The 25,447-nt window shown below is 53.4% G+C and overlaps 1 protein-coding gene across 1 annotated transcript; it reads right to left on the reverse strand.

Annotated features, from left to right (window-relative positions):
• Positions 1-576: 576 nt before the first annotated feature.
• On the reverse strand, positions 577-18,510 carry TBC1D13 (TBC1 domain family member 13). Its single transcript, XM_075560677.1, has 12 exons — positions 18,366-18,510; positions 17,284-17,357; positions 15,124-15,164; positions 14,530-14,591; positions 14,321-14,420; positions 13,636-13,718; positions 12,437-12,596; positions 6,823-7,030; positions 6,237-6,400; positions 4,101-4,261; positions 3,861-3,918; positions 577-2,838 (listed from the first exon to the last, which is right to left on the reverse strand). The coding sequence occupies exons 1-12, from the start codon at positions 18,386-18,388 to the stop codon at positions 2,773-2,775; spliced, it is 1,200 nt and encodes a 399-aa protein (XP_075416792.1). The 5' UTR covers positions 18,389-18,510; the 3' UTR covers positions 577-2,772.
• Between the last annotated feature and the right edge of the window lie 6,937 nt (positions 18,511-25,447).

Here is a 25,447-nt window from a genome sequence, read left to right on the forward strand (position 1 = left end):
CTTACGGGAGTAAAAGCCTCATCTTCCTCACGGGAACAGCTGACAGGTGGGAAGCGATGGTTTTGAACCGCCGGCCTTGTGGTTAGCAGCCCAACCTGTACAACTATTCAGAGCTTTCAACACAGCAGTGAGCCGGGGTCATGGTCAGAAATGCAAAGACTTCAAAAACAAGTGTTCACGAGTGGGGATATCCTATGAACCCACGGGCTTTCCGACGCATACAATGTCCCCTCATTCGATAAGCTGTTCTAATTTAGAGACGATCCGAATGCTTTAAAAACCATGCGTGCTGAAAGGATCAAGTTGTCGTTGACTTTGTAGGATCATGGGTGTTTGACATCTTTTTGAATGATCAAAGTTCCAATCTAAAAAAATAACCTGCTGTGTAGCCACCAGACACAAGGGCTCCACAAAGCTCCTGGAGACGTAGGGTTGAGCATGCGGGCTTTCCTCTCAGGTGCCGCCTTCTCCTGCCCTGACTGGCTGCGGCTGCACCAACTCCTGACCCTTCCCTTGGACTCCCCCACCCCTGCTCACGGACGTCCCTGAGGCTCCCGCCCCGCCCAGCACCAGGGATCATGGCAAAAAACTCATGATTTATTAAAGACAATTTATCAACAGCATTGATTCAAGGAACAAAACATGAAAAACCAAAAGCAGACTAGCATTCCGACTGCCTAGAGTGAGTCCCACTGAATTCACAGGGCAGCTTCTCGAGCAGGAAGCCTGGGCATTCTGGCTCTTTGGGGTAGGGGCTTCCGCAAGAACCTGGGGGAAGAGGACCGGCACCTTCCTCCAGCAGTATCCCACTGTGTCATGGTCCCTTTGATCTTGACCTTCACCTCAAGTCAAGGAGAGGACGCTAGAACCAGGCGGGCTACTGAGATGAATTACATGCAGTAACTGACCCAAGTGGAAGAGGGAAGGCATCTATGTTCTGGGCAAGGACTGGCCCAAGCTGATGCTAAACCACCACCTGACCAGTGCTGGGAGGCTGGTGGGTAGTGGGCACCCTGTCCCAAGAGCCCTGGAGTCTGGCCAGGATGCCAGCTGTCTTCCCTTCTGCCCCGCTTCAGAGCCCTCCTCCCCACGAGGCCCCGCTAGAAAGCCAGGAAGATGGCAGGGCATGGAGAGAGCCCGCTGACTTCAGGAGGCCCTAGGAACTCCTGTCAAAAGGGCATGCCCCACTCACCATTCCCAAACTAAGCACCTGCCGACCTGCAATAAATACGTCTGAATAAATAGTAAAATCTTCCAATACTGTGTTGGGAGAAAAGGAGGCAAAAAGGCAAGTGTGGCCGAGTCCAAGGCATGGCCCGGAAAGGGAGCCAGCTAGGGGGCTGCTGCTCCCCACAGCTGTACTGGAGTGGCTGACACGAGTCCTGGCTGCTGAAGTCAAAGCTTGAGGGCCAAGAGTTCCTGAGCCCCGGCTTCTGCAAGCCAATCTGGGGAGAGGCTGAGGACCCACACTACCTGCTTCCTCCCCTCCCCCACCCTATAAAAGGCGAGGACTTGTCAGAAGTTACGCCCCTCCCACAGCCCAGCTGACAGATGTGTTCCAGCACCAGGAGCAACCCCAGCAGGTGACTAGCCCAGGGCCAGTGCCTTCTTCCACCTGGCTGGGGGTGGAGGGACAGCAAAAATGCCAACGGGGGCTCTTCTGGCACTGACAAGGCCCCTGGGGCCCCCACTTAGCCTGTGTGGGGCTCACCCTAAAGGATGAGGGGCTGAACCCAGGGAATGACAGTTCTTCGGGAGCACTTGGACCCCAACCCCCAGGACAGAGTCCCCATGGAGCACAGAATGCCTGGGTGGGAAGGGCCTTTGGTTTCCAAGTTTTTGTCTGGTCTGTGTGCATGTGCGTGTGCAGGGCGTGCGTTGGTGACCTAGCGAGGCACCATCGACTTCCTCCCCTTCTCGGGGACCGAGGAGCCTAGGCCTGGGGCTGAGGACAGGCTAGGAAGGCCAAAGGTAGGAAGGCCAAGAGCTCTGCCGAGCCAGAATCCTCATTCTGTCCCCCCAGTTTGTGGGAATGGAGGGGTCTGGAGAGAAAGACAGGGATAAGGCACCCTAAGAAACAAGGGCAGGAGAGCACTGGGGAGAGGAAGCCCCATGCTGGGTGAAGTGGTGGAGGGCAGAGAGGTTGGCAAAGGAGGGGCACAAATGAAGAGGGGCACAGACACACCCGCTGACAGACTGAGAAGCAGACACCCAGGAGTCTGGGGGTGGAAACGCATACACGTGGACACACACACATACACACGCACATGTGTGCGTGCAGCGAGACAGGCAGGAGTGAGGGCAGCCTCTCACCCCCTGCACAGTGTCACTGTCCCTGTGGGGAAGCCCCAGCACCAACCCCAGAAGTGGTCTTTGGCCCATGTGCCCAGTGCCTGTCCCCCACCGGAGTCCAGAAGCCCAGAAGCAGGGCCAGAGGAAGCGGGCAGCAGAGCAGAGGCAGGAATGCACACGTGACAGGCTCCCAGCCGCCCACCCTGTCCCAGCCCTTGGAGCGCCAGCCCTGCTGAGCAGCCCTGGCAGAGGGTCCCAGGGCTGCAGGGCACGGGGTGCTCACAGCTCGGTGGCCAGGGCAGGAGCACGCAGTGAGCCCCCAGCTGGAGTGACCTAGGACAGAGTAGCCAGGGCGAGGAAGCCTGGTGTGTGGGGCTGATCCTGCAGTGTCCCCTCCGGCCGGGGACCCCAAGGACTTGTGTGTGTCCCAGAAGCCAGGGGTTGGTGACTTCTTTCCCAAGCTGGGCTTCTTGTTGCCTACTACTTTGAGTCTTGGAGTTCCTTGGCTTTCTGTAGGATCTGGCAGACATCCGTGATCGGGTAATCCTGGGCATGGGGAATGCCAACAATAAGCCTCAGAGCCAGTTCACCCATGGCCGTTTCTGCCACCCCCTGGCCCTGCCCACTGGCCTTGGAGTCAGAAGCCAGAGGACATTAGGCAGCGCGCATCCTGCCCAAAGCTCTGCGTGTGGCTAATGCCACCCACCTAGACCACTTAGAGCAGAGGTTCTCAAATTTCCTAATGCCGCACCCCCTTCATACTGTTCCTCACGGTGTGGTGACCCCAACCATAAAATATCCTAACTGTAATTTTGCTACTGTTATGAATCAGGCAACCCCTGTGAAAGGGTCGTTTGACCCCGAAAGGGGGTCTCGACCCATACATTGAGAACCGCTGACCTAAAGGGTCCCACAGGGGCTCTCTAAGATCACGTAATCTTGCCTCATCTCTGCACTGTCTGTCCTCAGGTCCTGAGCTCATTCATAATGAGCCTAGTGCCATGCCAGGCCCTGCGGACACAGTAGTGCACGGAACCAGCTTAGCAGCCAGACAAGGCAGTCCCTGCAATGGGCCCCTGGTGCAGAGCTAGCCTCCCCCGCACTGAGGAACACCAGGCTGAGGTCAGGTACTGATGAGGACATGGGCCCCAGGATGTCACTTGTCTCAGGTCACATGACTCTCTCAGCAAAACAGAGACCAGAACCCAGAGTTGCCAGGCCCTTGAGCCCATGTTCTCAGCCTCTATGACCCACACCCTTCTCCCCAAGTCCCTCCTCCTCCAGGTCCAAGCATTACTGCCGAGGGGAGAAATCACAGGCCGAACACCCATTGGGTCCCGGCTACCATTAACTGCGGTAGAACACCTGGTGTAGAGAGGCCAATTCAGATTCACTCAAAGTCACTCAAAACTCAGGGTCACTGACAGAACTAGGACTCACACTCAGAGTGGCCTCTGGGGTGTGACTCTTAACCCCTGGCCCCAGCTTGATACAACAGCAGGTATGGCCTGGGTGCCTGGTAACTGGCTTCATAGGAGAGCTAGAACTTGCCCCCCCACTCCCATTACCTGTAGGAGTCGCATGTTTACAGTAAAATCCCCTTCCAGCAACTGCTCCCGGATCAGTCTGAGAAAAACAAGCAGTGGACGCACTGGAGCCCTGGTCTGCTCTGAGCGCAGGCCCGGCTGAGCCCTCTGCCCATGGTGCGTCTCATTTCCCTGCCCACCCTGCGGGGTCCTGAGGAGCCTCCCCTCTGGTCCTTCCCAAGGAGGGCCCACTGAGCAGGCGCCGGCCGGGGTGACACTCACGTGAGCATGGAGCAGCAGACGAGGAGGAGGAAGTCGAAGCGGCTGTCATCGGCGAAGAGCGAGTCCCAGATGCGGATGACGTCCGGCAACAGGAACTCCTGGGACAGCAGCAGCGTCAGCCAGCGGAAGGCGAAGAACTGGGGCTTGATGTTCTGCTCTTGCTGGCAAGGGGGATGGGTGGGTCAGAGGCATGTGAGTGGGCGTCAGGATGTGCCACGAGCCTCACCAGAAATGCATTCGATGACCAGCAACAGCGGGCACCAGGCCCAACGCAGAGGTGCAGCAAGCCAGGGCACAGGAGGGCCAGGGTCAATGAGCTTTGAGTGAGTGAGTGAGTGAGTGAGTGAGTGAGTGTGTGTGTGTGTGTGTAGCATATTTTTTCTTCTCTTTCTTACATATACATTTAGAAGGTAGTGTACCCTAATAACTTTGATTGGTTTGCTTTTTCTAAATAAAAAGATGCTACTCTCACCTGTGCTTGAGAATTAGGACACAATGCCTTGGGAAGGGGTCACTATCCATCTGGTTGGAAGGCGAGCCCATCCTTGGGTCCAGGAAGTGAGATTTGGGAGGTGGGGGGCCCTATTGGAGGCCAGGCAACCAGAAGTCAGTAAGACAGAGCAGTATCAATAAGGGCAGGGAGAGAGTCAGTCAGGGTGTGATGCAGCAACAAGGAAACACACAACTTTCCTCTAGTTCCCAAATGCCTCCTCCTCCCCCAACATCATGATCCCAACTCTACCCTACAAATCTGGCTAGACCAGAGGATGCACACTGGCACAGACAGGAACTGGAAACACAGGGCATCCAGGGCGGACGACCCCCCAGACCAGTGGCAGAGGGAGGGTGGGTGGGAACTGGGGAACGGAATACAAGGATCTAGAGCCTTGAGTGATTAATGGGGTACCTGAAACTCAGTGCCATTTCTCAAGAGAAGCCAGAATCCCACTTTTCTATAAACACTGCACATCCATCCACCCATCCCTGATGAGTCCACGTCTCCTACACCACCATGCCATTGATACGCTCGGGTGTGCAGGCCGAGCGGGACAAGCACTCACTGCAGCCCAGGCTCGGCTTGCGCCAGAGTCGCTTCTCACTCAGCCCCACTGGAGGGCAGAGGACTGGCCCCCGGGGCCGCCATGGCTGTGGGAGCGGACAGCACAGCCCGCTAGAGAGCTTCTCTTGCTCTTCTGCGTCTGTGCCTAGCACACTGTACACGAGGGGCTGTTTAAAGTTCAAGGAAGAAGCCCATTTTCCTACCATCTTTCTGGAGCCCTTTTTTACAGGCGGGCAAGTCACGCAGCACCACCACTGGGTGAGACGCTAGGTTCACACATGCTGGGATTAAATGTGGGCAGCTGTGGACAGGTTCTCTCAGTGTGACACCTGTCTGGGTCTCCTTCCAAAACGCTCACTCCCATCCCCTCAAGTCTGAGTCGTAGGGACCCTGTAAGACAGAACTGCCCCTTGCGTGTCCAAGGCTGTGAATCTTCATAGGTGGGTTCAAATGTAGCCCGGCACATAATGCACAGCCCCACCACAGCCCCTTCTCACCAGAGAAGCTTTTTAAAGACGTTTCTATGCATTACTGCCGAGGGCTACCAGCAGGACTGAGCCAGTTAGTCCTAGTTGGTGCCCTGTGGAGGACCCTGATGGTACAGTGACCACTCGCATGGTCAGCAGTTGGAGAGGGAGAGCAGCTGGGCGTTCTGCTCCCGTGAACAGCTGCAGCCACAGAAACCCACAGGGCTGGCTGTGAGTCAGCACCGACTCCATGGCAGGGAGCTTGGCGTGGGTCTATTTGGTCAAGTGGCCAGTGGGAGCCCTTGGTGGTACAGGGACTTAACACTTAGCTGCTGACCTCGAAGTCAGTGGGGTTTCAGACCCACCAGCCACTCCCCAGGAGAAAGATGAGGCAGCCTGTCCCACAGAGATGCCAGCCTGGGAAATGCTACGGGGGAGCTATACTCTGCACCCAGCGGGCTGGGCAAAACTCAGCAGCTTCCCTGGCACTCCCAGCCTAAGGCTCCATCATTGTCGGCCTGTGGGCTGGCAGTCCCTGGCAGTAGCTGCAGCCGCCCGGCTCAGGAAGCCGGCTGAGGCCCCGTGTGTGGGCCCGGCAGGCGTGCTCACCAGCTTCAGGTAGAGCTCGGCGTCCTTGTCCTTCAGGGTGGAGTACACCTTTTCCATCCTGTAGGTGATGCCGCACTGCGAGTCATCCAGGCTCTTGATGAAGTTGTCCCGGATCTCCGCCATGAGGTTGGTGAAGCAGAAGAAGGTGTCCGCCTCAGCATGCTCTGGGGGACACAGGCAGAACGTGAGCAACTGAGGAGCAACTGCCCCCGTCTCTGAGCCTCCCAAGTTGCCCCGCCCTGTGATCGGCCTCAGTCCTCCCTGCACAGACCAAAGCCGGGACAGCTATCTCCTGCCCTCCGGCATCCTGCGTACTCCCTCAGCAGTGTACTTCCTGGCGTCCCGGTGCTACCTGCCAGTCCTTGCTGTCATTCGGCTTCCCTAGACACCACTTGATGGTGCAGACACCAGGACAGCAGCGACTGACTGCCCCAGCGTCTAGAAAAGCCGCGTCGGAAGCTCCCTCATCAGAGCAGAAGGCAGGCCCGGGGAGAGAACGTGTTGCCCGGCCGGCGGGCGTCCACGGCCGGCCTTTCCTCCACCCGTTCCTCAAGTGAGCCAGCAGAGAGAGAGAGACCTCTTTTACCTTTCCACTCACTGTCGGGGTCCGTGGCAAAGGTGTAGTAGAGGGGCCCCACGATCTCGTTCATGCCCTGCACGTAGGCGATGCCGGGGTTGAGCTTGGCGTAGATGAACAGGATCCGCTCGACCACCTCCCAGTGGGCCTCACAGCCGTTGGGCAGCACCTCGTACTCATTCAGGGAGGACTCGGGGAGCTTGTGTGGGGAGCTCATCTGAGGGAGAAGAGGAGGGGCTCTCAGATAGGAGGCACCATCACTGAGGGTGTGTATTCCTACCCCCAAATGCTTATCCAGCTCAGACCTAGCTTCCAGCTCACAGGAAACACAGACCGAGAACATGTCCCATGCCACCACAATGAGGAAACCACCAGGCAAACCCAGAATGTGGTGCGCCCTGCAGGGCGAGTGGACGAGAACCTCTCACGGTGAGAAGAGCCAGACTGGCCTCCACTTCTGAGACGAGGGGGAGCGGCTGGGAAGAGGCACAACTTCCCAGATGATAGAAATGATTTGTAGCGCCCGATCTGATCCCACCACACCAAGGCAAAACACTAAGGGCGTGGAACAGAACAGCAAGGGGAACAGAGCAACAAAGTCCCCAGAGAATACCATAAATAGACTTTGGGGCCAGAGCTTGGCTCCCCAACAGACTAGAAAACACTCCTAAAGGGCAACAAACAGTCCTTGAACTACAAGAAACTTTTCTTCCTTGTTGTGGTTTTTTTTTGTCATTGGTTTGTTGTATATTGTTGCTTGGTTTTGCTCTGTCTTGCTTTTGTGCATGTTGTTTTCTCCGCAGGTCTGTCTAAATAAGACAGGCTGGATGAACAATCTGGAGGAAAAACAACGGGAGCGACAGTTCTGGGGGGACATGGGACAGAGGGAGGTGGGGGGAAAGGTAGTGGTGTTAACAAACTCAGGGACAAGGAAATAACAAGTGATCCAAATTGGTGGCAAGGAGGGTGTAGGAGGCCTGGTAGTGCATGATCAAGAGTAATGTAACCGAGAGGAATTACTGAAACCCAAATGAAGGCTGAGCATGATAGTGGGTCAAGAGGAAAGTCAAAGGAAACAGAGGAAAGAATTAGGAAGCAAAGGGCATTTATAGAGTTCTAAATACTGGCAATGTACATACGTAAATATATTTATATATGAAGATGGGGAAATTTTTACATTTTTTGTATTTTATACTTATATAACATATGTTTATATTTATATGTGAGGAGTGCATATATTTATAGGTTCAGTATTAAGGTAGCAGATGGACATTGGACCTCCACTCAAGCACTCTCTCAATGCAAGAACGCTTTGTTCTCTTAAACTGGCATTCCATGATGCTCACCTTCCCAACACAATCGCTGAAGACAAAGCAGGTGCATAAGCAAATGTGGTGAAGAAAGCTGATGGTGCCCGGCTATCAAAAGATATAGCATCTGGGGTCTTAAAGGCTTGAAGACAAACGAGCAGCCATCTAGCTCAGAAGCAACAAAGCCCACATGGAAGAAGCACACCAGCCTGTGTGAGCACGAGGTGTCAAAGGGATCAGGTAGGTATCAGGCATCATCAAAACAAAAAAATCCTATCATTGGGAATTAGGGGGGTGCGGGGTGGAGACCCAAAGCCCATCAGTAGGCAACTGTACAGCCCCTACGGAAGGGTCTCGGGGAGATGAGCCAGTCAGGGGGCAGTGTAGCAACGATGAAACATACAACTTTCCTCTAGTTCCTAAACGCTTCCTTTCCCCCACTATCATGATCCCAATTCTACCTTACAAGTCTGGCTAGACCAGAGGATGTACACTGGTACAGATAGGAACTGGAAACACAGGGAATCCAGGGTGGATGATCCCTTCAGGACCAGTGGTGTGAGTGGCAATACCGGGAGGGTGGAAGAAGGGTGGGGTGGAAAGGGGGAATCGATTGCAAGGATCTACATGTGACCTCCTCCCTGGGGGGTGGACAACAGAAAAGTGGGTGAAGTGAGACGTTGGACAGTGCAAGATATGACAAAATAATAATTTATAAATTATCAAGGGTTCATGAAAGAGGGGTTGCGGGGAGAGAGGGGAAAATGAGGAGCTGATGCCAGGAGCTTAAGTGGAGAGCACATGTTTTGAGAATGATGAGAGTAACGAATGTACAGATGTGCTTTACACGATTGATGTTATGCATGGATTGTGATAAGAGTTGTATGAGCCCCTGATAAAATGGTTAAAAAAAGAAAGTGATTTGTAGCTTGTTCTGGTTGGCAGATACATGAGATAAAAACACAGTGCGTGTGTCAAGATCTGTGCATTTTACTGCATACACGTGCTTTAATTGAAGGACCAAATAAAAAGCCTGATGGCAAACCCAGAGGGCCGACTGCAGAGTGCAACTGCGGCGTGAACATGAAGTGGAAGCCGGCTACAGGCCACCAGACGGAGGGACCGTCCCAGTGCGACTCTCAGCGTGAGGCGATCCTGGCTTAAAGCAATCCAGGGCATTCTCTGGAACGTGGAACGCACGGCCAGTGGTATGGAGTTGCTGTTCATTTCAGGCGCGATAATGGTCAGGAGAGGAGGATGTGACGTCCCTGTGTTTGGTGAGTGAGGCTTGCTGCCCGTAGGGATGCAGAGGCAGGACAACGGTGTGCGTGTCACACACACACATACACACAAACACACTGCGAAATCCAAACAGATGCTGAGTCTCGCTAGAAAACATACGACTATAAAGCACTGCTGCCTGAGCTCTTCGGAATGTCTGGACCTTTTCCTGAGAAAAGGTGGGCCATCGATTAAATGATGGCGATTCCCAGTGGCCCTGGTGGCGTCACGGTTATGTCTTGGGCTACATTCTGCAAGGTCAGCAGTTGCAACCACACGCTACTCGATGGGGCTTTCTCCTCCCGAGACGGTGATCCGTGCCAGCCATGAATAAATGTGGCCTGTCAGCACCCGCCAAGGAGCTTTGTCAGGACTCGGGGCCCTTCCACCCAGACCCCTGCCACCACGTTCCCCTCAGACCCACTACTGCCAAGTGGACCCCACCTGTGAGTGACAAAGCCGAGGCTCCCACATCCCCGCTTGGAGCCCCTGGTGGTTCGGCTAGCCGTCGAGCACTCAATGGTGGTGCCGCCTGGGCTCCTCATCAGAAAGCTCAGGGAGCGGATGGATACCTGTTGACCTGTTGTAGTGAAACGAATTCTTTCATGTGGCCTTTTACCTGGACTCTAGCTTACGAGATTTTCCTCAAAGCCCTAGGGAATTACCTTTGCCCTCGTCTCCTACCTCTGATGTCCCCCTCCAAGAGTCTGTCACGCTTTCTAGGTGAGGGTGGACAACGTGGTTTGCTCCTTTTTGTCTGGTCCTGCAACTGAGATGCACTGTGGTGGGACGAGTCAAGCACAGTGACTTTGGAGCATGCAAAGAGGGGGCTACTGCCTACCAAGTACATGAAGTGCCTGTGGCCTGCTCCGTGTGCTGCCCCCATATTGGGAAGGGCCTTGAAATTGTCAGGGGAGTGTGTGTGTCTATCCTGACCAAAGTTTTTCATACACACAAAAAGCTGACAGAAGCAGAAAGCAAAAAGGGAGGGAGGAAGGGAGGAAGGAAGGAAAGAAGAAGCAGCGAGCAGAGAAGGGAGGGCAAAGCAGCCCCTGGGAGAGCTGTCAGGGCTGTAACATGAAGACCCAGAAGCACAGGGCCCAGAGCAGCCTGTCTCGGATGCTCAAAGGAGGGTCCTCACGGGGACAGGCCGTAGCCTGTGCCAAGGGAACAGCCTACTTGCTGGCCTGGCTGCGACCTGCACTGAGGGCAGACTTGCCCAGAGCAGTGGTTCTCAACCTTCCTAGTACCGCGACCCTTGATCACAGCTCCTCTTGTGGTGGTGACCCCCAACCATAACATTCTTTTTGTTGCTACTTCATAACTGTAATTTTGCCACTGTTATGAACCGGGAGACCCCTGTGAAAGGGTCGTTCGACCCCCCAAAGGGGTCATGACCCACAGGTTGAGAACTGCTGGCCTAGCTGCTTCCAGGTCCAGGGCTTGAGCTGTAGCCTCGTGATTCCGATCCCAGGCTGTGCTGTCGTTGCCAAAGCCCACAAGGCACTTAGCGCTGGGCACGCGGTGGTGTAAGGAAACCAGTGGCCATCCCAAGGGCCGTCACACTGGCAGAGAGCAGCAGCGCATGCTGGGAGGAACGCCTGGAGCCAGGGCTGGGACACGGAGGACAGGTGACCTCTACCTCACAGGGCTCAGCCTCGGGCTGACCTTGACTCTTAGCCTTACCCCCTGAAGTTAAGACTGGTTCTGATATTACTCCAAACCAGGGTAGAGCTGCCCATGCAGGATTCCAAAAAGAAATTCTCATCTTTTCATACCTGTATTAGAGGTGGAAGCAGACCCAGGCAGAGACGGTGTCTGAAGCTATCTAGGGGTAGGGTCCTAAGGACATTAAACTCCCTTTCCCACTACACACCCAAGTGTAAGCACATGTGCACACACCACGAACAGGTACTGAGAGCTTCCCGTGTGCCAGAGCCCTGCCACAGGTCCAGAGGGTCGGGGACGAAGCATCTGGCTGGCTGATGGGCCACAGGGGCAGCTCAACAGCTAAAAGGAGCACCAGCTCCGGCCCCAAGCCCCATGTACAAAAGTGAAATGAATGGCAGGTGCCTCTCACAGGAGAATCAGGCAGGATATCCACAGCCAAGAGGGCTGCCCACAAAGCTGCTGTGCTGCTATTAAACCAAGGGTCCAACCTCTCCCGGCCATTCAACTGGGCCCCCATGCCACCAGGGCCACAGATCCCCACCCACAGCGACGGGGCACCCACCCTGCTGGCCCTGGAGAGACGGCTGCTCTCTTCACGCTCGCTCTGCAGACCTTAGAGCAGAGTCACCCATCGCACCTGGAGAAGGGCCCTGCAGTCTTGTCCATCCCCAGCTGGGCCCAAACACCCAGCCTGACTTGTCCAGAAGTGCTGTCAGTTGCTTAAAAACACAGTCAAGCCAGAAACAGGGACACACACACCCTACCTGTGCCACCTCCTAAGCTTTTCATCTCCCCCTACACACACACACACACACACACACACACACACACACACGTTCCATTCTTGCCCCAAGACAGTGCATCAAAGGCAGACGTACTTCATTCACAGCACTGCCCTGCTCAGAAGCCCAGCCCTCGGGATAAAGGCTCCCGGTAACCTCGCCACTCCAGACGCCCCGACCAGGACACACGATGCTCACCCCAGCAAGGGCTTTCCCACATACTCTCTTCCACCATTTAGAATGCTCCCTGCCCTCCACCTTTCAGGCTCCAGCTCCATCAGGGCAACCGCCCTGCCCCACTACTTTCCCATCCCGCTTTCTCAGGTGGTTGGTAGTTACTTTTCCAAGAGCCATCTCTTCTCTGCGGGTATAGACGGACTCATTAAGGCTTATTCACTGAGCATCTGCTACTTGCCTTTCAGAAAGCGCCCCGGAAGTGGAGCTGACAGAGCCAAGCTGCTCTTCAATATCTGTTAGGGGCAGATGGCCAAGAACCCGAGGCCCTGAGACCAGTGCTCTGAGGGGGCAGGATGAGAGGGCTGACATGTGTACCCTGAGGAGCCCCATGCTGGCTCTCACATTTGTGACCCCACTCCGATTCCGGGCCACTGTCTGGGATTTCAGCGTTGTCTGTTCCACCCGCTTACGGAGGGTCTCGAACTCGTTCTGGGGGTCCAGGATGAGGAGGCAGGGGTACTCCGTGGCGCTTTGGAAAAAAGAGATGTCTGGGCACAGCCTCCTGGGAAGAGAGAACAGGAGAGTGTCATCACTCGAGAAACAGGTCTGCCAATGCCAAGCACCCTACAAACGACGGAGACTTGGTGTTTGAATCACAATGTGCTCTCTTCACCGCAGGTGGTGAATGCCCACCTAAGAGATGGTAGGGGCTCTGGTGACAGCGTTACAGGGCTCGGCAGCAAGCCCACGGGTGGGCAGCCCGACCCCCAGCAGCTGCTCTAATGATGCCCAGCCTCGGGAACCCTGAGGGGCAGTTCCACTCTGTCCTGTAGGCTGCTGAGCAGGAGCAACGTGGTGGCCGTGAGGTCTGGTCAGTATATCCCCTTACAACCCAAGCCTACCAAGAGACCACAAGCACACTCTTATTCAGCAGCTGAGCTCCGCAGATACACCACATATACTCGAGTACAAGCCAAGTTTCCCAGGACATTTTTAATGCCATTTTTGTGGTAAAATCAGGTGCCTCGGCTGATATTCAGGTCAGCTTATACTCGAGTATATGCAACAAATCCAATTCAAATGGGGTCAGACTGGACTTCGATGGCCTTACGCCAATATAACTGGTGCGTTGAAAAGAGGGACACGTGGGCAGACACACAGAGGCTAGATAGGCACGGGAAGGCAGAAGCAGGGCCTGGAGTCAAGCTGCTACAGAGGAGGGCTGCCAAGCCTTGCCGCAAAGGTGGACAGGGCCAGGCGGGACTCTACTGCTGCGGGAGCACGGCCCGGCCCCCCCTGCTGTTTCCCACTTCGAGCTCAGAGCAGAGAGGGGAAGATTCTGCTGAAGCCCCCGACGTGTGGCCATTTGTTAGGGCGCCCAGGAGAGGAACCCAAAGCTAAAGCGAGCCTAAGAGTACAAACACAGAAGCCCTCTCCACTTGCCAGCCCCGTTCTTGGCCCTCTCATCATTGGGGCCCGAGACTCCGTGCTGGGCCTGCCCAGACACCCACCCAGTGGGCTGGGCTGGAAAAGGGAAGGGCAGAGCTGGGATTCCTCTAGGAAGCCCCGTGGCCACCTCCCAGCCCCCAGGAAGCCATTACCGGACATCTTTGTCAATCTGCAGCAGCACTTCATTGTCCTTGAAGTACGTATTCCACCGGCTGTCGGGGTTGGGGTTGAGGGGCTGTGGGGAGAAAAAGAGAAACTGCTGGGGTGCTTGGCAGAAGCGGCCTGCCCCATCTTTGTATCGCAGAGTGGCTGGTGGGTTTAGGGCGGCAACGTGTCGGTTGGCAGCCAAGCGCGTCACGACTGAGCCCTGGGGCGCCAACTGGAGGGGGCACTTCAGATGGAATCTCTTAGTGCTTCAGTTGCCGATCACTACAGGTACAATTAATGGTACAGCACCTCCCCAGTGCCGTACAGGGGGAGGAGGTGGTCCCCGCGGTCAGCACGGGGCAGCCCCCAAGCCAAGAAAGCCTGTCCTCACTTTGGCCCTGCCCTACCCACCCATCTTCCTCCACAGACTAATGTAAGGATTCAAAGAGACTTGGCCCCGTGTGGCACACACATCACATCGCAAGCACAGCCTACCATCAATTACGGACGGCAGGGCCCAGAGCACTGCACTTCCCAGGCCTGGGGCAGAGGGGGGAGGCGGGGACACAGTGGTCTTCAAGGGCAAAGCCAGCTGCGCTGTCTTTGGGATTGAGGAGACCTTGCCGGCTCCCAAACTAACCCCCTTTTCCACCTCCAAACCTCTCCTGTCCCCATGCCGACCCCACTCACATGGTCCTCAAAGGTCACATCCTCTCGGGACACCCCCATGTTGGCCTTGGCAATGCCAGGCTGGATGATCATTTCCCTCAGGAACTGCGAGTACAGCTCCCTGCAGGAGAAAAGACAGGGACTGGCTCCCTGGTCCTGCTGGGGTGCTCCGAGAGGTAGCCCCAGGAGGCGGGAGGGTGCTGCCACCACCACCCTTTCATGGGCCTTACCTCTGCTTGGCCAGAATGGAGGTCCATGAGGCTCTCTCCAAGGGGAGGTAGTTCAAGAGAATCTGCACAAAGGGATAAAGGAAAGCTCCAGTGACTCCCCACCCGACCCGGAGGCCAGGGGCAGAGGCCGGCAGGGCTGGACAGAATGTCTACTAAAGCCCAGCAAAGCCAAGATGGAGTCTAACCCAGGAAGAAGTATAGGTGTGCGTCAGGACCCATCCCTCCCACTGCCTCCTTCCTCCCAAACCAGCCTTTCTTCTGCTTTCCACACACAGGCTCTTCCAAATGGTAGCACGCCTCTGTGCTCAGGAGGCCTGAAGACCAGAGCCTGGGCTTCTCCCTCACCTAACAGCTGTGGGCACAGCCCGGCAGGCTTGGCCTGTGGCACCCACCAGCACTCCCCCTACAGTGCTTAGACCAGGAAGCAGGGAGTTGGCGTCCCTGGCTTTAGATGTCAACAGGAAGAGAAAAACCGGTCATTTTCACCCAGAGAAGCTTCCTCAGGCAAGCCCAGGAAGGCGCAGGCCTGGGGTGGGGAGAGCTTATGCAGAAGCCCAGAGTCAGCAGAGCAGAAGCCCCGGCAGGCACACCCACCTTCCAGCAGAGGCACCGCAGTCCGCCCTCACAGGGGATGCCTGTGGACACAGCAGGCAAAGGTCACACCCCAGGCCACAGGCCCAGAACCCCCCCATCGCAGGAGCCGGCTGGCAGGGAGCAGGGGGGCAAAAGATACTCCTAAACTCATTTCCCCCAGCGATTACTAGACAGCACCCCCCCCACACACACATACACACACACCTCTCTGGAGCATTCTTTTGAGGATAATGTTCCATCTGTCTCATCCTGGGTCTCTCCTTCTTAGGACAGACTCTACCAACTACCATCATCCAGACCGGCCTCAGGTCCTCTGCTATAAATACTAAGACCTCCAACAGCTCTGCGACTTCCCTGCACCCCTCAAGTTTATTTCATGTCTGTAACTCCTTCCAAACACAGGAAGCACATTTGTCTTATATTCCCAGCGCCTGGTACAGGGCTATGGAGCCCTGGCGGTGGAGAGAGTACTTGCTGGGCTGCAATCCATATGGTCGGCAGTTCAAAACCACCAGCGGCTCTTCGGGAGAAAGACTAGGCTTTGTAACTTCATGGACAGTCCCAGGCTCAGAAACCCACAGAGAGCGACTGTGAGTCGGCAGTGGGAGTACCGGGCTTGGCACACACGGAGACAGCCCTTGACTGGAGACTGTAAAAGGAGCTGCCAAGGGCTTCTCAGATGTTGTCTGACTTGACCTGATGACCGTGGGTTGGGTTTTGTTGGGTCACCACCTCACAGCAGCCCCCGCAGGCAGGGTAACTGTTCCTTCGGGTCCCTGGGCCCGTCAGGCTTTGCTGGAACAGAGAGCCTCTTCTTTCTTGCTTGGAGAAAGAGCTGGTGGGCTTTGTATTGGAGCTTAAATTCTGAGCACCCTGGTTCGCAAGAGGGTCTGAATGGCGGTGGCGGCCCCAAATCCCCACCTCGACTGAGCCTCCACTGAATGCTCTCTGGTCCTTGACTTTGTGGTTAGCATGGAGTCACCAGGGCTCCTTAGTGAACAGGGAGCTGAGCACCCCTGACCTCACCAGACAGACAGGGAACCTTGCCCGGAAAGCACAGAACTATCCACGACTCAAACAAGGGTCAGGGCACTAGAGTGCAAACTCAGTCCATAGCCCAGTCAGCCTCACCCAGAATCTAATACGATGACTTCCGTCCAGCCCTGACCCCAGAGCCCTGCAAAATCTTTAGGGCCTCAACATTTGGCACTAGCTGTCCTGAACAGAAAGACAAACTTCTACAGCTTCCTCAGGAACCTCACTCAAGCAGCTGTTGGTAGGGGACCCTGGGTATAAGCAGGAGCTAATACTGCCACCTAAGAACCTGCATGGGGGCGAGGAGGTCCCTGGAGAGCTCTTTGCTGACAAAGCTGTATGGGCAGGGCAGTGACTAGAAGCTACACAAAACATCCCGGGCTACTTTCTAAAGACCACGGAGAAAGCTGGTTATCTCTGTCCTGGAAGGTAACCAAGGCAAGAAAACCAAAGTCAAACATTACTGAGGTTCAGCTCCTTAAAGTCCGTACCCCAAGGCTGGACTTTCACCGTTAACTAAAGTTCATGGTTACCTTAGTCTGCTTTGATTCCATGCCAGGGGGCAAAACCAGGAACAGCCCGGGGCAAACCACATCCCACAACACTGGAAGATGGCTGAGGAATGAGGAAAGGCCAGAAGGAGGTTCAGGTGTCTCTTGTCCTGCCTCTCATCCTCAGGCTCCATCTTCTCAAGTTACCCGTCAAACAAAAGACAAGCTCACTGCCATGGCTCAATGCTTCATAGTGAGTGTCCCTGTGGGACAGGTTAGAACTGCCCCTGTGAGTTTCCAAGACAGTAACTCTTTACAGTCATCGGAAGCTTGTCTATCTCCCCTTGGGGTTGGCAGCTGGTTTTGAACTGCTGACCATGCGGATTACAGCCCAATAACCACTATGTCACCAGGGCTCCTCAAGTTCCTCTTAGGAAATTGGTATCTCCCTGTTTAAAGGCCTAGAGGCATGTTAACCGAAGTCCTCTAAAGAATCTACAGAACCTGGAGAAGACAACCCGTGTCCCCAAAGAGGGTGGCCCCCAGAACTGACTGCGTGACACTAAGTGCCGTCCCTTCCATCCTAGCCACCCTGCTACCCTGGGGGAATCCCGAAAGTAGAGTTGTTTCTCACCACTAAAACTGAGTTCTCGGAGCTTTTCCAAGGCGATCGTGGGCTCCTTCAAGACATCCTGGAAATCGGCAATGCTAGAAGGGGAGCGGGGAGCAAATGAAGCACACCCAGACCCCAAAGTGATGGCCACAAGGCTCAAGCCTGTGTCCCAGTCTCCTCTTCCCTCCATCACACAAAGAGAGCAAAGCTCAGTCAAGGTCCTGGCCAAAAGGCAGCTCTGGGGACCTACTAATGATATATGCTCAATATCACTTCTTCCGCTAATCGCCGAAGCATAGAATGCCAAAGAACCCTGAGAACCACTCTTCTGAGGAGTTGCCGCAAACACCTTGAAATGGACCTGTGTCCATAAGGAGGACACTGGCATTATTGGGCACTTCCTGATCAGGCCCAGTGCCCAGCACATGAGCTCAAGGAACACTAGACACCAGATGTAACTTGATCCGCTGACCATGCACTTGTGTAACCCGCACACGGCTTTCCAAGCTCAAAAACACTGCCTTTAGGCAGGCTTTTTGGAGCTGCTGAAATCCGTCCAGGTGGTGGGGTGCTGGTGAAAGCGCTGGCTGCAGCCCCACAGCGCCAGTTCTAACGGGCCAGTCACTATGAGAGAGCAAGATGTGGCAGCTTGGGCTCCTACGCTACTCGATTGAGGAGGGCCGTTATGAGTGAGAACCCACTGGGTGGCGGGTTTGGGTTTGGAGCTGCAGCTGCAGACACGGGCCAAATATTTGAAAATCAAATCCGGGAGGAAAACTTCGGTGTGAGCCCATTTAGCTATTAGCTAAAGGTACTAGATGTCGCTGGCGGCTGGCGAATGCAGGCTCCCTAGCACTCGGAGAAAGGAGGGAGTAAGGAGAGAACGAGACAGGGCGCAGGGCATCAAGGCCCTAGAAATGCCAAACCTAGATGTGGAGGAGGGGGCACCGGCGCCCGGGAAGCCCGGGAAGGGACCATGGAAGCGGGCGCGCTGTCTCCACTCCAGCCCGCCTCAGGCCCGCTCTCGCGCTCCCGGGGGGCCTTCCTGGTTCCGGGCGACACCGTGCGCCCCGCAGAGGGGTCGGCCACCGTGACCCCCTTACCGGCTCTTGTGCAGGCTGGACATGGTGTTGACTTCCGGATCTCCCCGCCGCCGCCGCGGGAGCCAGCGCCACTGCCCACCCAGCCAAGAGGGGAGTTCCACAAAAGCCTCCGGCCGGAAACGCTGTCGTCCGCTCGCGCGTTCCGTTCAGGCCGGCCCCGCCCCGCGCCCGCCGGCCCCGCCCCGCGCCCGCCGGCCCCGCCCCGCGCCCGCCGGCCCCGCCCCGCGCCCGCCGGCCCCGCCCCACGCCCCCGGCCCCGCCCGCCCCGCCGGCCCCGCCCGCCCCGCCCGCCCCGCCCGCCCCGCCGGCCCCGCCCCGCGCCGGCCCCACCGCCCCCGCCCCGCGCCCGCCGGCCCCGCCCCACGCCCCCGGCCCCGCCCGCCCCGCCGGCCCCGCCCACGTGCCCACCTCCCTCCGCGCTCCCGCTGCCCGGCGTGGTGGGCTGGGCGCAGAGGGGCTGGGGCGCGCCCACGGTGAGAACTTGCGACAAAGACCCGTCTAGACCCTTAACCCTTGGACTCTTACTGCTTGCGCTTCCCCGGGCCTCTCCTGTCTGCGCAGTTCACCTGCCAGCCTTGCACGTGCCTCCTCTTCACCTGCAAGTAACTAGTGCTTGGCCGCTGAGTGCCCGCCCCACCCTCCAGCTGGACGGGTCCCACGCTAGTCGTCCGTGGATGAAGCCTCTAGGCCTATTGCAGTGACCAGCGCGGAGCGGGCCGATCACTAACAAGGACTACGATTCAGTGATAGCGCGAGTTTGGGGTTTACTTGTAATTTTACCATCATTTCGAATGAAATAAAGAAAAGGCATTTGGCAGCCTCCCACTGACTTTCTCTGTGTAAACCCAACCCAAACTCACGGCCATGAAGTCAGTTCTTGGCGACCCTCTACAGCAGTGGTTCTCAACCTTCCTTTCACACAGTTCCTCATGCGGCGGTGACCCCCTGACTATACAATTATTTGCGCAGCTACTTCATTGCTGTTATTTTGTGACTGTTATCCGTCGGGCGACCCCGACGGAAGAGTTGTTTGTCTCCCAACGGGGTCGCGACCCACAGGTTGAGAACCACTGCTCTAGACCTGCTAGCCATCATACAGAATAGTGCTGAACTCTCCCCTTCGGGGTTCTCCGCCTAACCCTTTACTGGGGAGTAGTTGGTGGTTTTGAATAGCAGAGACCCATGTTAGCAGCCCAACTAATGCCAACCTCTGCACTTCCAGGGCAACGAATATGTGTTCCCATGTGTGTAATTGTCCTCAGTTTTTCCGCTTCTCCACACATCATTGAAAATTAAAACACCACGCGCTCACCTGTGTGCCTTCCCACCAGGAAGTCGTTGTCTGATCAAACATGCACAGATACCCTGCTTCTTACCCACTCATTCATTCAACAAACTGTTTCTGTGCCCACTATATGCTAGGCTCTGGGGTCAAAGCTTCTGGAGAACACAAATTTTAAGTTTCTAAATATAATCGGTGAATAAACAGTGTCTTACACAACAGGAGAGGAATGTTTGTCAAGGGAAAGGAATCCTGGCAGCTTTAGAAATGTTAGGTAAGACTCTTACAGAAGGGTCACAAGGAGGAGATGATCCAGTCAGGGTGCAGTATAGCACCAATGAAACATACAAATTTCCTCTAGTTCTTTAATGCTCTCCCCCCCCCCAATATCATGACCCCAATTCTACCTTACAGATCTGGCTAGATCAGAGGATATACACTGGTACAGATAAGAGCTGGAAACAGGGAATCCAGGACAGGTAAACCCCTCAGGACCAATAATGAGAGTAGTGATACCAGGAAGGGCAGGGGAAGGTGGGGGATAAAGGGGAAACTGATCACAATGATCTACATATAATCCCCTCCCAGGGGGATGGACAACAGAAAAGTGGGTGAATGGAGACAGCGGTCGGTGTAAGACATGAAAAAATAACAATAATTTGTAAATTATCAAGGGTTCATGAGGGAAGGAGGAGGGAGGGAAAATGAGCTAATACTAAGGGTTCAAGTAGAAAAAAAATTTTTGAAAATGATGGCAACGTATGTACAAATGTGCTTGACACGATGGATGGATGGATGGATGGATTGTGATAAGAGCTGTATGAGCCCCCAATAAAATGATTTTTTTAAACAAAGAAATGTTAGGTAGGGGAACACAAACGATGTGTTAAGAAGATGCAAAACTGGAAGGGTGGCGGACCTCCTCTAAGATCCTGGAGGAAGCAGGCGGAGAATTGAGACCAACAGCCCAGGGTAAATCCCTGTGTGATGCAGGCCAGACTAGCTCCTGCCTCCAGCCTTCATGCCAATTCTGGCATGAGCCATCCCTCCCGGAGCATGCTCTACTGCATTAGACAATTCCTGTGATAGCCACACAGAACCCCCAGACAACACTCACAATTATAAGGAAGTAACAGGTTACCATTTGGGATTAGGGACTAGTCAAAGTGCAGTTCTTCAGACAGGACAGCTTCTTCTTATACTTTTCTCGGGGCCGTGATGGAGTAGTGGGTTACATGTGGGCTGCTAGCCGCAAACAACCGGCCCAGACTGCAAAGAGTTACAACCTCAGGAACCCACCAGGGCAGCTCTAGTCTGTCTTGTGGGCTGCTCTGAGTTAGAATTGACCTTAATTTTTTTTAAGGTCCTCAGCCCCTCAGCCCATCAGCCTGGCCTCTTCAGCTCCTCTGATAAGTGCATGGGGGCATCCCACTCTGCCAGTGAGCTTCAGCCTAACGGCTCTAGGCCCTCTAGCTCCATGGATCAGCAAAGCTAGTATATCCTCGGCACCCCACTCCACCGGCAAGTCTCATGCCTGAAAGCTCTCTGCTCTGTAGCTCTGTGAGTTGGGAAGCTCACTCACTGTCTTCTGCCAGTCTCCTAGCCCTGCTGCTGCTACTCAAGGTCGCTTGGTATCTCTGGGTTACAGCTAGTTCTGTCTCCTGGGTCTAGGAGGTTCCCAGCACGAGAACCCTGAATGCAACCCTTAATGATAGTCAAGTTCCCCCTTCTCTGAGATTGGCTGTCCTTCAAGCTTCCCTAGATGGCAGACTGACCAATCTCCTCTTAGGGTTCCACACACTGTATTTGCATGGTCCCACCCCCAAAGAGGGTTCCATTCATCTTACTGGCATTATTAACAGGTTGCCAGACAGAAGAACTAGATGTTCCTCCACCCCCCACCCCTACCTCTGTGAACTACTCTGAGAAAGACCACATTAGAAGGTCTTGGATAGAATGGGAGAAAAATTTAGAACAGAAGCCCAAATAATCAAAGAGACCAGAGAGAGACTGGTGGGATCCCTAGGAGGATGGTTCTTACCCTCCAGGTCTCAAACTGAACGCACTTCTGCTTCAGAAAAATCAACCATTGGAGATCAAAAGGATGGCATTTCCTCAAAGACAAAGTTCAGAAGGTAAGAAAACATGGAGAGATGGAAACAGGAAACTCAGGGAGGCAGTGGAATAAGTTGGGGGCACAGCAACGGTGTTGTAATAATGAGTTGACTCAGATTGTGTATGAATTGTTGAATGTAAGGTTGTCCCTGTGAGCCCAGCCAGCAGGACGGCAGAAAGGCTCCATAATGTACTCTGGTGACGGTTACAGCCAGGAAAGTCCTGCGGAGAAGTTCTACTCTCCAACCCCTGGGTCCTCGTTAGTTGAATCAGGTCCACAACGCAGGTATGGAACGCCACAAGGCAAAGGCAAACAGCATTTCCCTTGTGATCAAAGGTTAATAATCCTAACACACAAAGACCTCTTCAATCAACAACAGAAAAGGCAAACACCCCCATGAGGAAGAAGCGTTCATTCATTCAAGAAAGGTTTACCGAATGCCTCCTCCGTGCCAGGTATTCTTCAGGTACTGGGACTTTAGCAGAAAGCAACCAGCAGAGGGAAGACAGACGGTAACTGAGATAAATACGCAAACTGGACAGTGCGTCCGATGGTGATAAAGCCTATGGAGAAAGACAAGCCAGGGGTGAAAGTGAGGAGGCGGCTGCAACTTTAAGCACTGAGTAAGGCAGTCTCTCTAAGCCTCATCTAGGCAAACACCCGAAGGTGAAACACCAAAGACAGTGAAACCTTTAAGCAGTCATTTCACGGGGAAAGAAAAATGATCCAGCCAAACCAGAAATGATATTGCATTAGATGAGACTCAATGGAGTATGAAGTGAAAGCCATTACACCTTGGAAAGCCATGTACACCATTTACACCTTGGATTGGCAAAAGGAACACCACACCCGTCACTGGAGAGTTGTGACGCTCTCTCAAACAGCTTGGAAGGTTAAAACGTAGCACACTGCCTCACCGAGTCGACGCACACTCATCCTGACCTTGTAGGGCAGTGGTTCTCAACCTGTGGGTCGTGACCCCTTCGGGGGTTGAATGACCTTTTCACAGGGGTCGCCTGATTCATAACTAGCAAAATGACCGTGATGAAGTAGCCACGAAAATAATGTTATGGCTGGGGGTCACGGCCACGGGAGGCGCTGTATGAAAGGGCCACGGCCTTAGGGAGGTGAGAGCTGCTGCTGTGCTTATCAAGAACTGCCCCTGTGCGTGAGTATCCAGACTACAATTCCTTTTTCTTGAATCATTTTATTGGGGGCTCGTTCAGTTCTTATCACAATCCATCCATCCATCCATTGTGTCAAGCGCATTTGTACATTTGTTGCCATCATCATTCTTTTTTTGTTTAAATAATTTTATTAGGGGCGCATACAACTCTTTTCACATGCATCATTTGTGCCCAGCACATTCGTACATATGTTGCCATCATCATTCTCAAAACACGTGCTTTCGGCTTGAGCTTTTTTTCCGACTACAACTCTTTATGGGAGCACGGTCTCCTCCTTGTTCTGCAGAGGGACTGGTGGCTTCGAACTGCTAACCTTGCGCTTTGCAGCGCAATGTGTAACCACTCTGCTAAGAGTTAAAAAGCAGTCATTTGGAAGCCTAAGTGCCTCTGACCCAAATTGTGGCATTTCAATCACCTCATATCCCAAACTGGACAATGAATCAGGAAGAGTGAAGAAGAATTGATTCACGTGAATTGGAAGAAGTACGGACTGCGAACTTCCTCTCGTGCACTTCGGGCATGTGATCAGGAGAGACTCGTTCCTGGAAAAGGGAGTAGAAAGCCAGTGAGGAAGAGGAAGACCATCAAGGAGATGAAGGAACAGTGATGGAAATCCTGGGCTCAAACATGGCGATTGGGAGCGTGATGCAGGCTGAAGTGGCGTTTCATAGAGGGTTGCTGTGAATTGGAACTTGATGACACCTGACAATAACAGCAAGCGATATCAGTCAATCAAGTCTAAAGGGAAATGGACAGTGAAATATATTATGTGATTTTTATGACTGAATATTTATTTCCTCAAGGAATTATTCCGTTTATTTACACAGTGATATGTAACGATTCAGGAAACAGGTCAGTTGAATGTTCTGATCATTTGTTGTGCTCTTAGAAGCCATTTGAGAAGAAAACTCTTTGTTGCAAAACAGAAACCTATTTTGCATAATAAATATTGAAATTTGCATCCTCTTAATGTGCATAACACCTCATTTATTACTATAGACACACTGTGTCCCACATAACAGATATAAAAATAAAAACTTGAGGCATAAATAAATGTTTGGGGTTTATAGAAATATTAATCTTTCCAGTATGTGGGGATGTTTGTTATAGCATTGTTTTGATTTTGTTTTAATCCATTATGGAACAAAAAGGGTTTTATTAGAATAAAAATACATGTATACTATCCAAAATGGAAACATTTTCCACATCACATGGAGGCTTTATCTCCATCAGTTTGTTTAAATGCATTATAGTCTATGCTTAAAATCGTTTTGTACATCTGCAAACGAGTAGTACGTTACTAAAGGTGGAACGTCCCTATGAGATACTGGGGATGAGACTCACGTGTATCCCCATGGGGTCGACGTGTGTAAGGAGAAGTGTTATTTCTCAGCCACGGTCAGGACTGCAAGGTGTTCTGAGTCTGTAACCCCACGTGTCATAAAACTTTAACAAGAAGCACAATCCGCACACGGTCAGGTGAACTAAAGCATTTCCAAAAGCAGCTGGCAAAGAGCAGACAGCATGTAATTCATTTGCCTTTTAAAACCTAGACGTGACCCTGTAAAACACCAATGAAGAGAGCTGACGAAATCAAACAGAAGCGCCAAGCTACCTTCGTAATGAACAGGCTACAGAACAATAAAGAGCTACCGAGAGTTCAGGACATCACAGAAACCAAGCAAAAACCATCTTTTCTGGCCACCTTTCCCAGGCAAAGGTAACCGCTGGAGACAAAATGGTGCAGAAACTCCAGAGGACGTGGATGTGGAAGATGCCTCTTAAACATCTTGCTGTCTCAGGGAGGGGGACAAGTGAGCAGATCCCAAGGGCTCAAGTAGCGAGAAACTGTTTTGAAAATGATGGCAACATATGTACAAATGTGCTTGACACAATGGATAGATGGATGGATGGTGATAAGACCTGTAAGAGCCCTCAATAAAATTATATTTTTAAATCTTGCTGTCTGTAACCATTTTTATATGTGCATTTGAAAATTCTGCAGACTTGGAGCTTCTAAATGATTGGCTAATTTTTTTTACATAAGCTCACTCAGATGAAAAATCCATCTTTTGGACCTTGCTTTCTGTAAAAAAAAGAAAGAAATCAGGATGGGAATGGCAGCTATTTCTTCTTTAAAAAAAAAATCATTTTATTGGGGGCTCTTACAGCTCTTATCACAACCAATTTGGGTAGCTATTTTTTTATTGCACTAAATCTTTGTGTAGAATTTTGTCAAGAGAAGAAAAATCTATTAAAAATAATCCACTGATGCATCTTGGCTCAAAGTTGAGAATACCAGAAAGTTGTTTATCGGTGTTTCATTCATTATGCAAAAGCATTCGACGTTGTCGCCCATGGTAAGCTATGGGGATCTTTGAGAAGAACTGGACTTCCAGAGCACGTCACTGTGCTCTTTCAGAACCTGTACCTGGGCGAAGAGACACTTGTGCAAACAGGGAGGGAATGCTGCTTGGTTTAGAATCGGGGAAAGTGT

The sequence above is a fragment of the Tenrec ecaudatus genome, chromosome 10, assembly GCF_050624435.1.
Source record: "Tenrec ecaudatus isolate mTenEca1 chromosome 10, mTenEca1.hap1, whole genome shotgun sequence".
NCBI lineage: Eukaryota > Metazoa > Chordata > Mammalia > Afrosoricida > Tenrecidae > Tenrec > Tenrec ecaudatus.

What these genes read in the sequence shown, in the direction of transcription:
- TBC1D13 (XM_075560677.1), bottom strand. Translation starts at nt 18,388, where the DNA reads ATGTCCAGCCTGCACAAGAGCCG. An exon ending in TCCAGCCTGCACAAGAGCCG is followed by an intron (nt 17,358 to 18,365) that starts GTAAGGGGGTCA and finishes CTCCCCTTCTAG; the next exon opens with CATTGCCGATTTCCAGGATG. An exon ending in CCGAGAACTCAGTTTTAGTG is followed by an intron (nt 15,165 to 17,283) that starts GTGAGAAACAAC and finishes CTGTGTCCACAG; the next exon opens with GCATCCCCTGTGAGGGCGGA.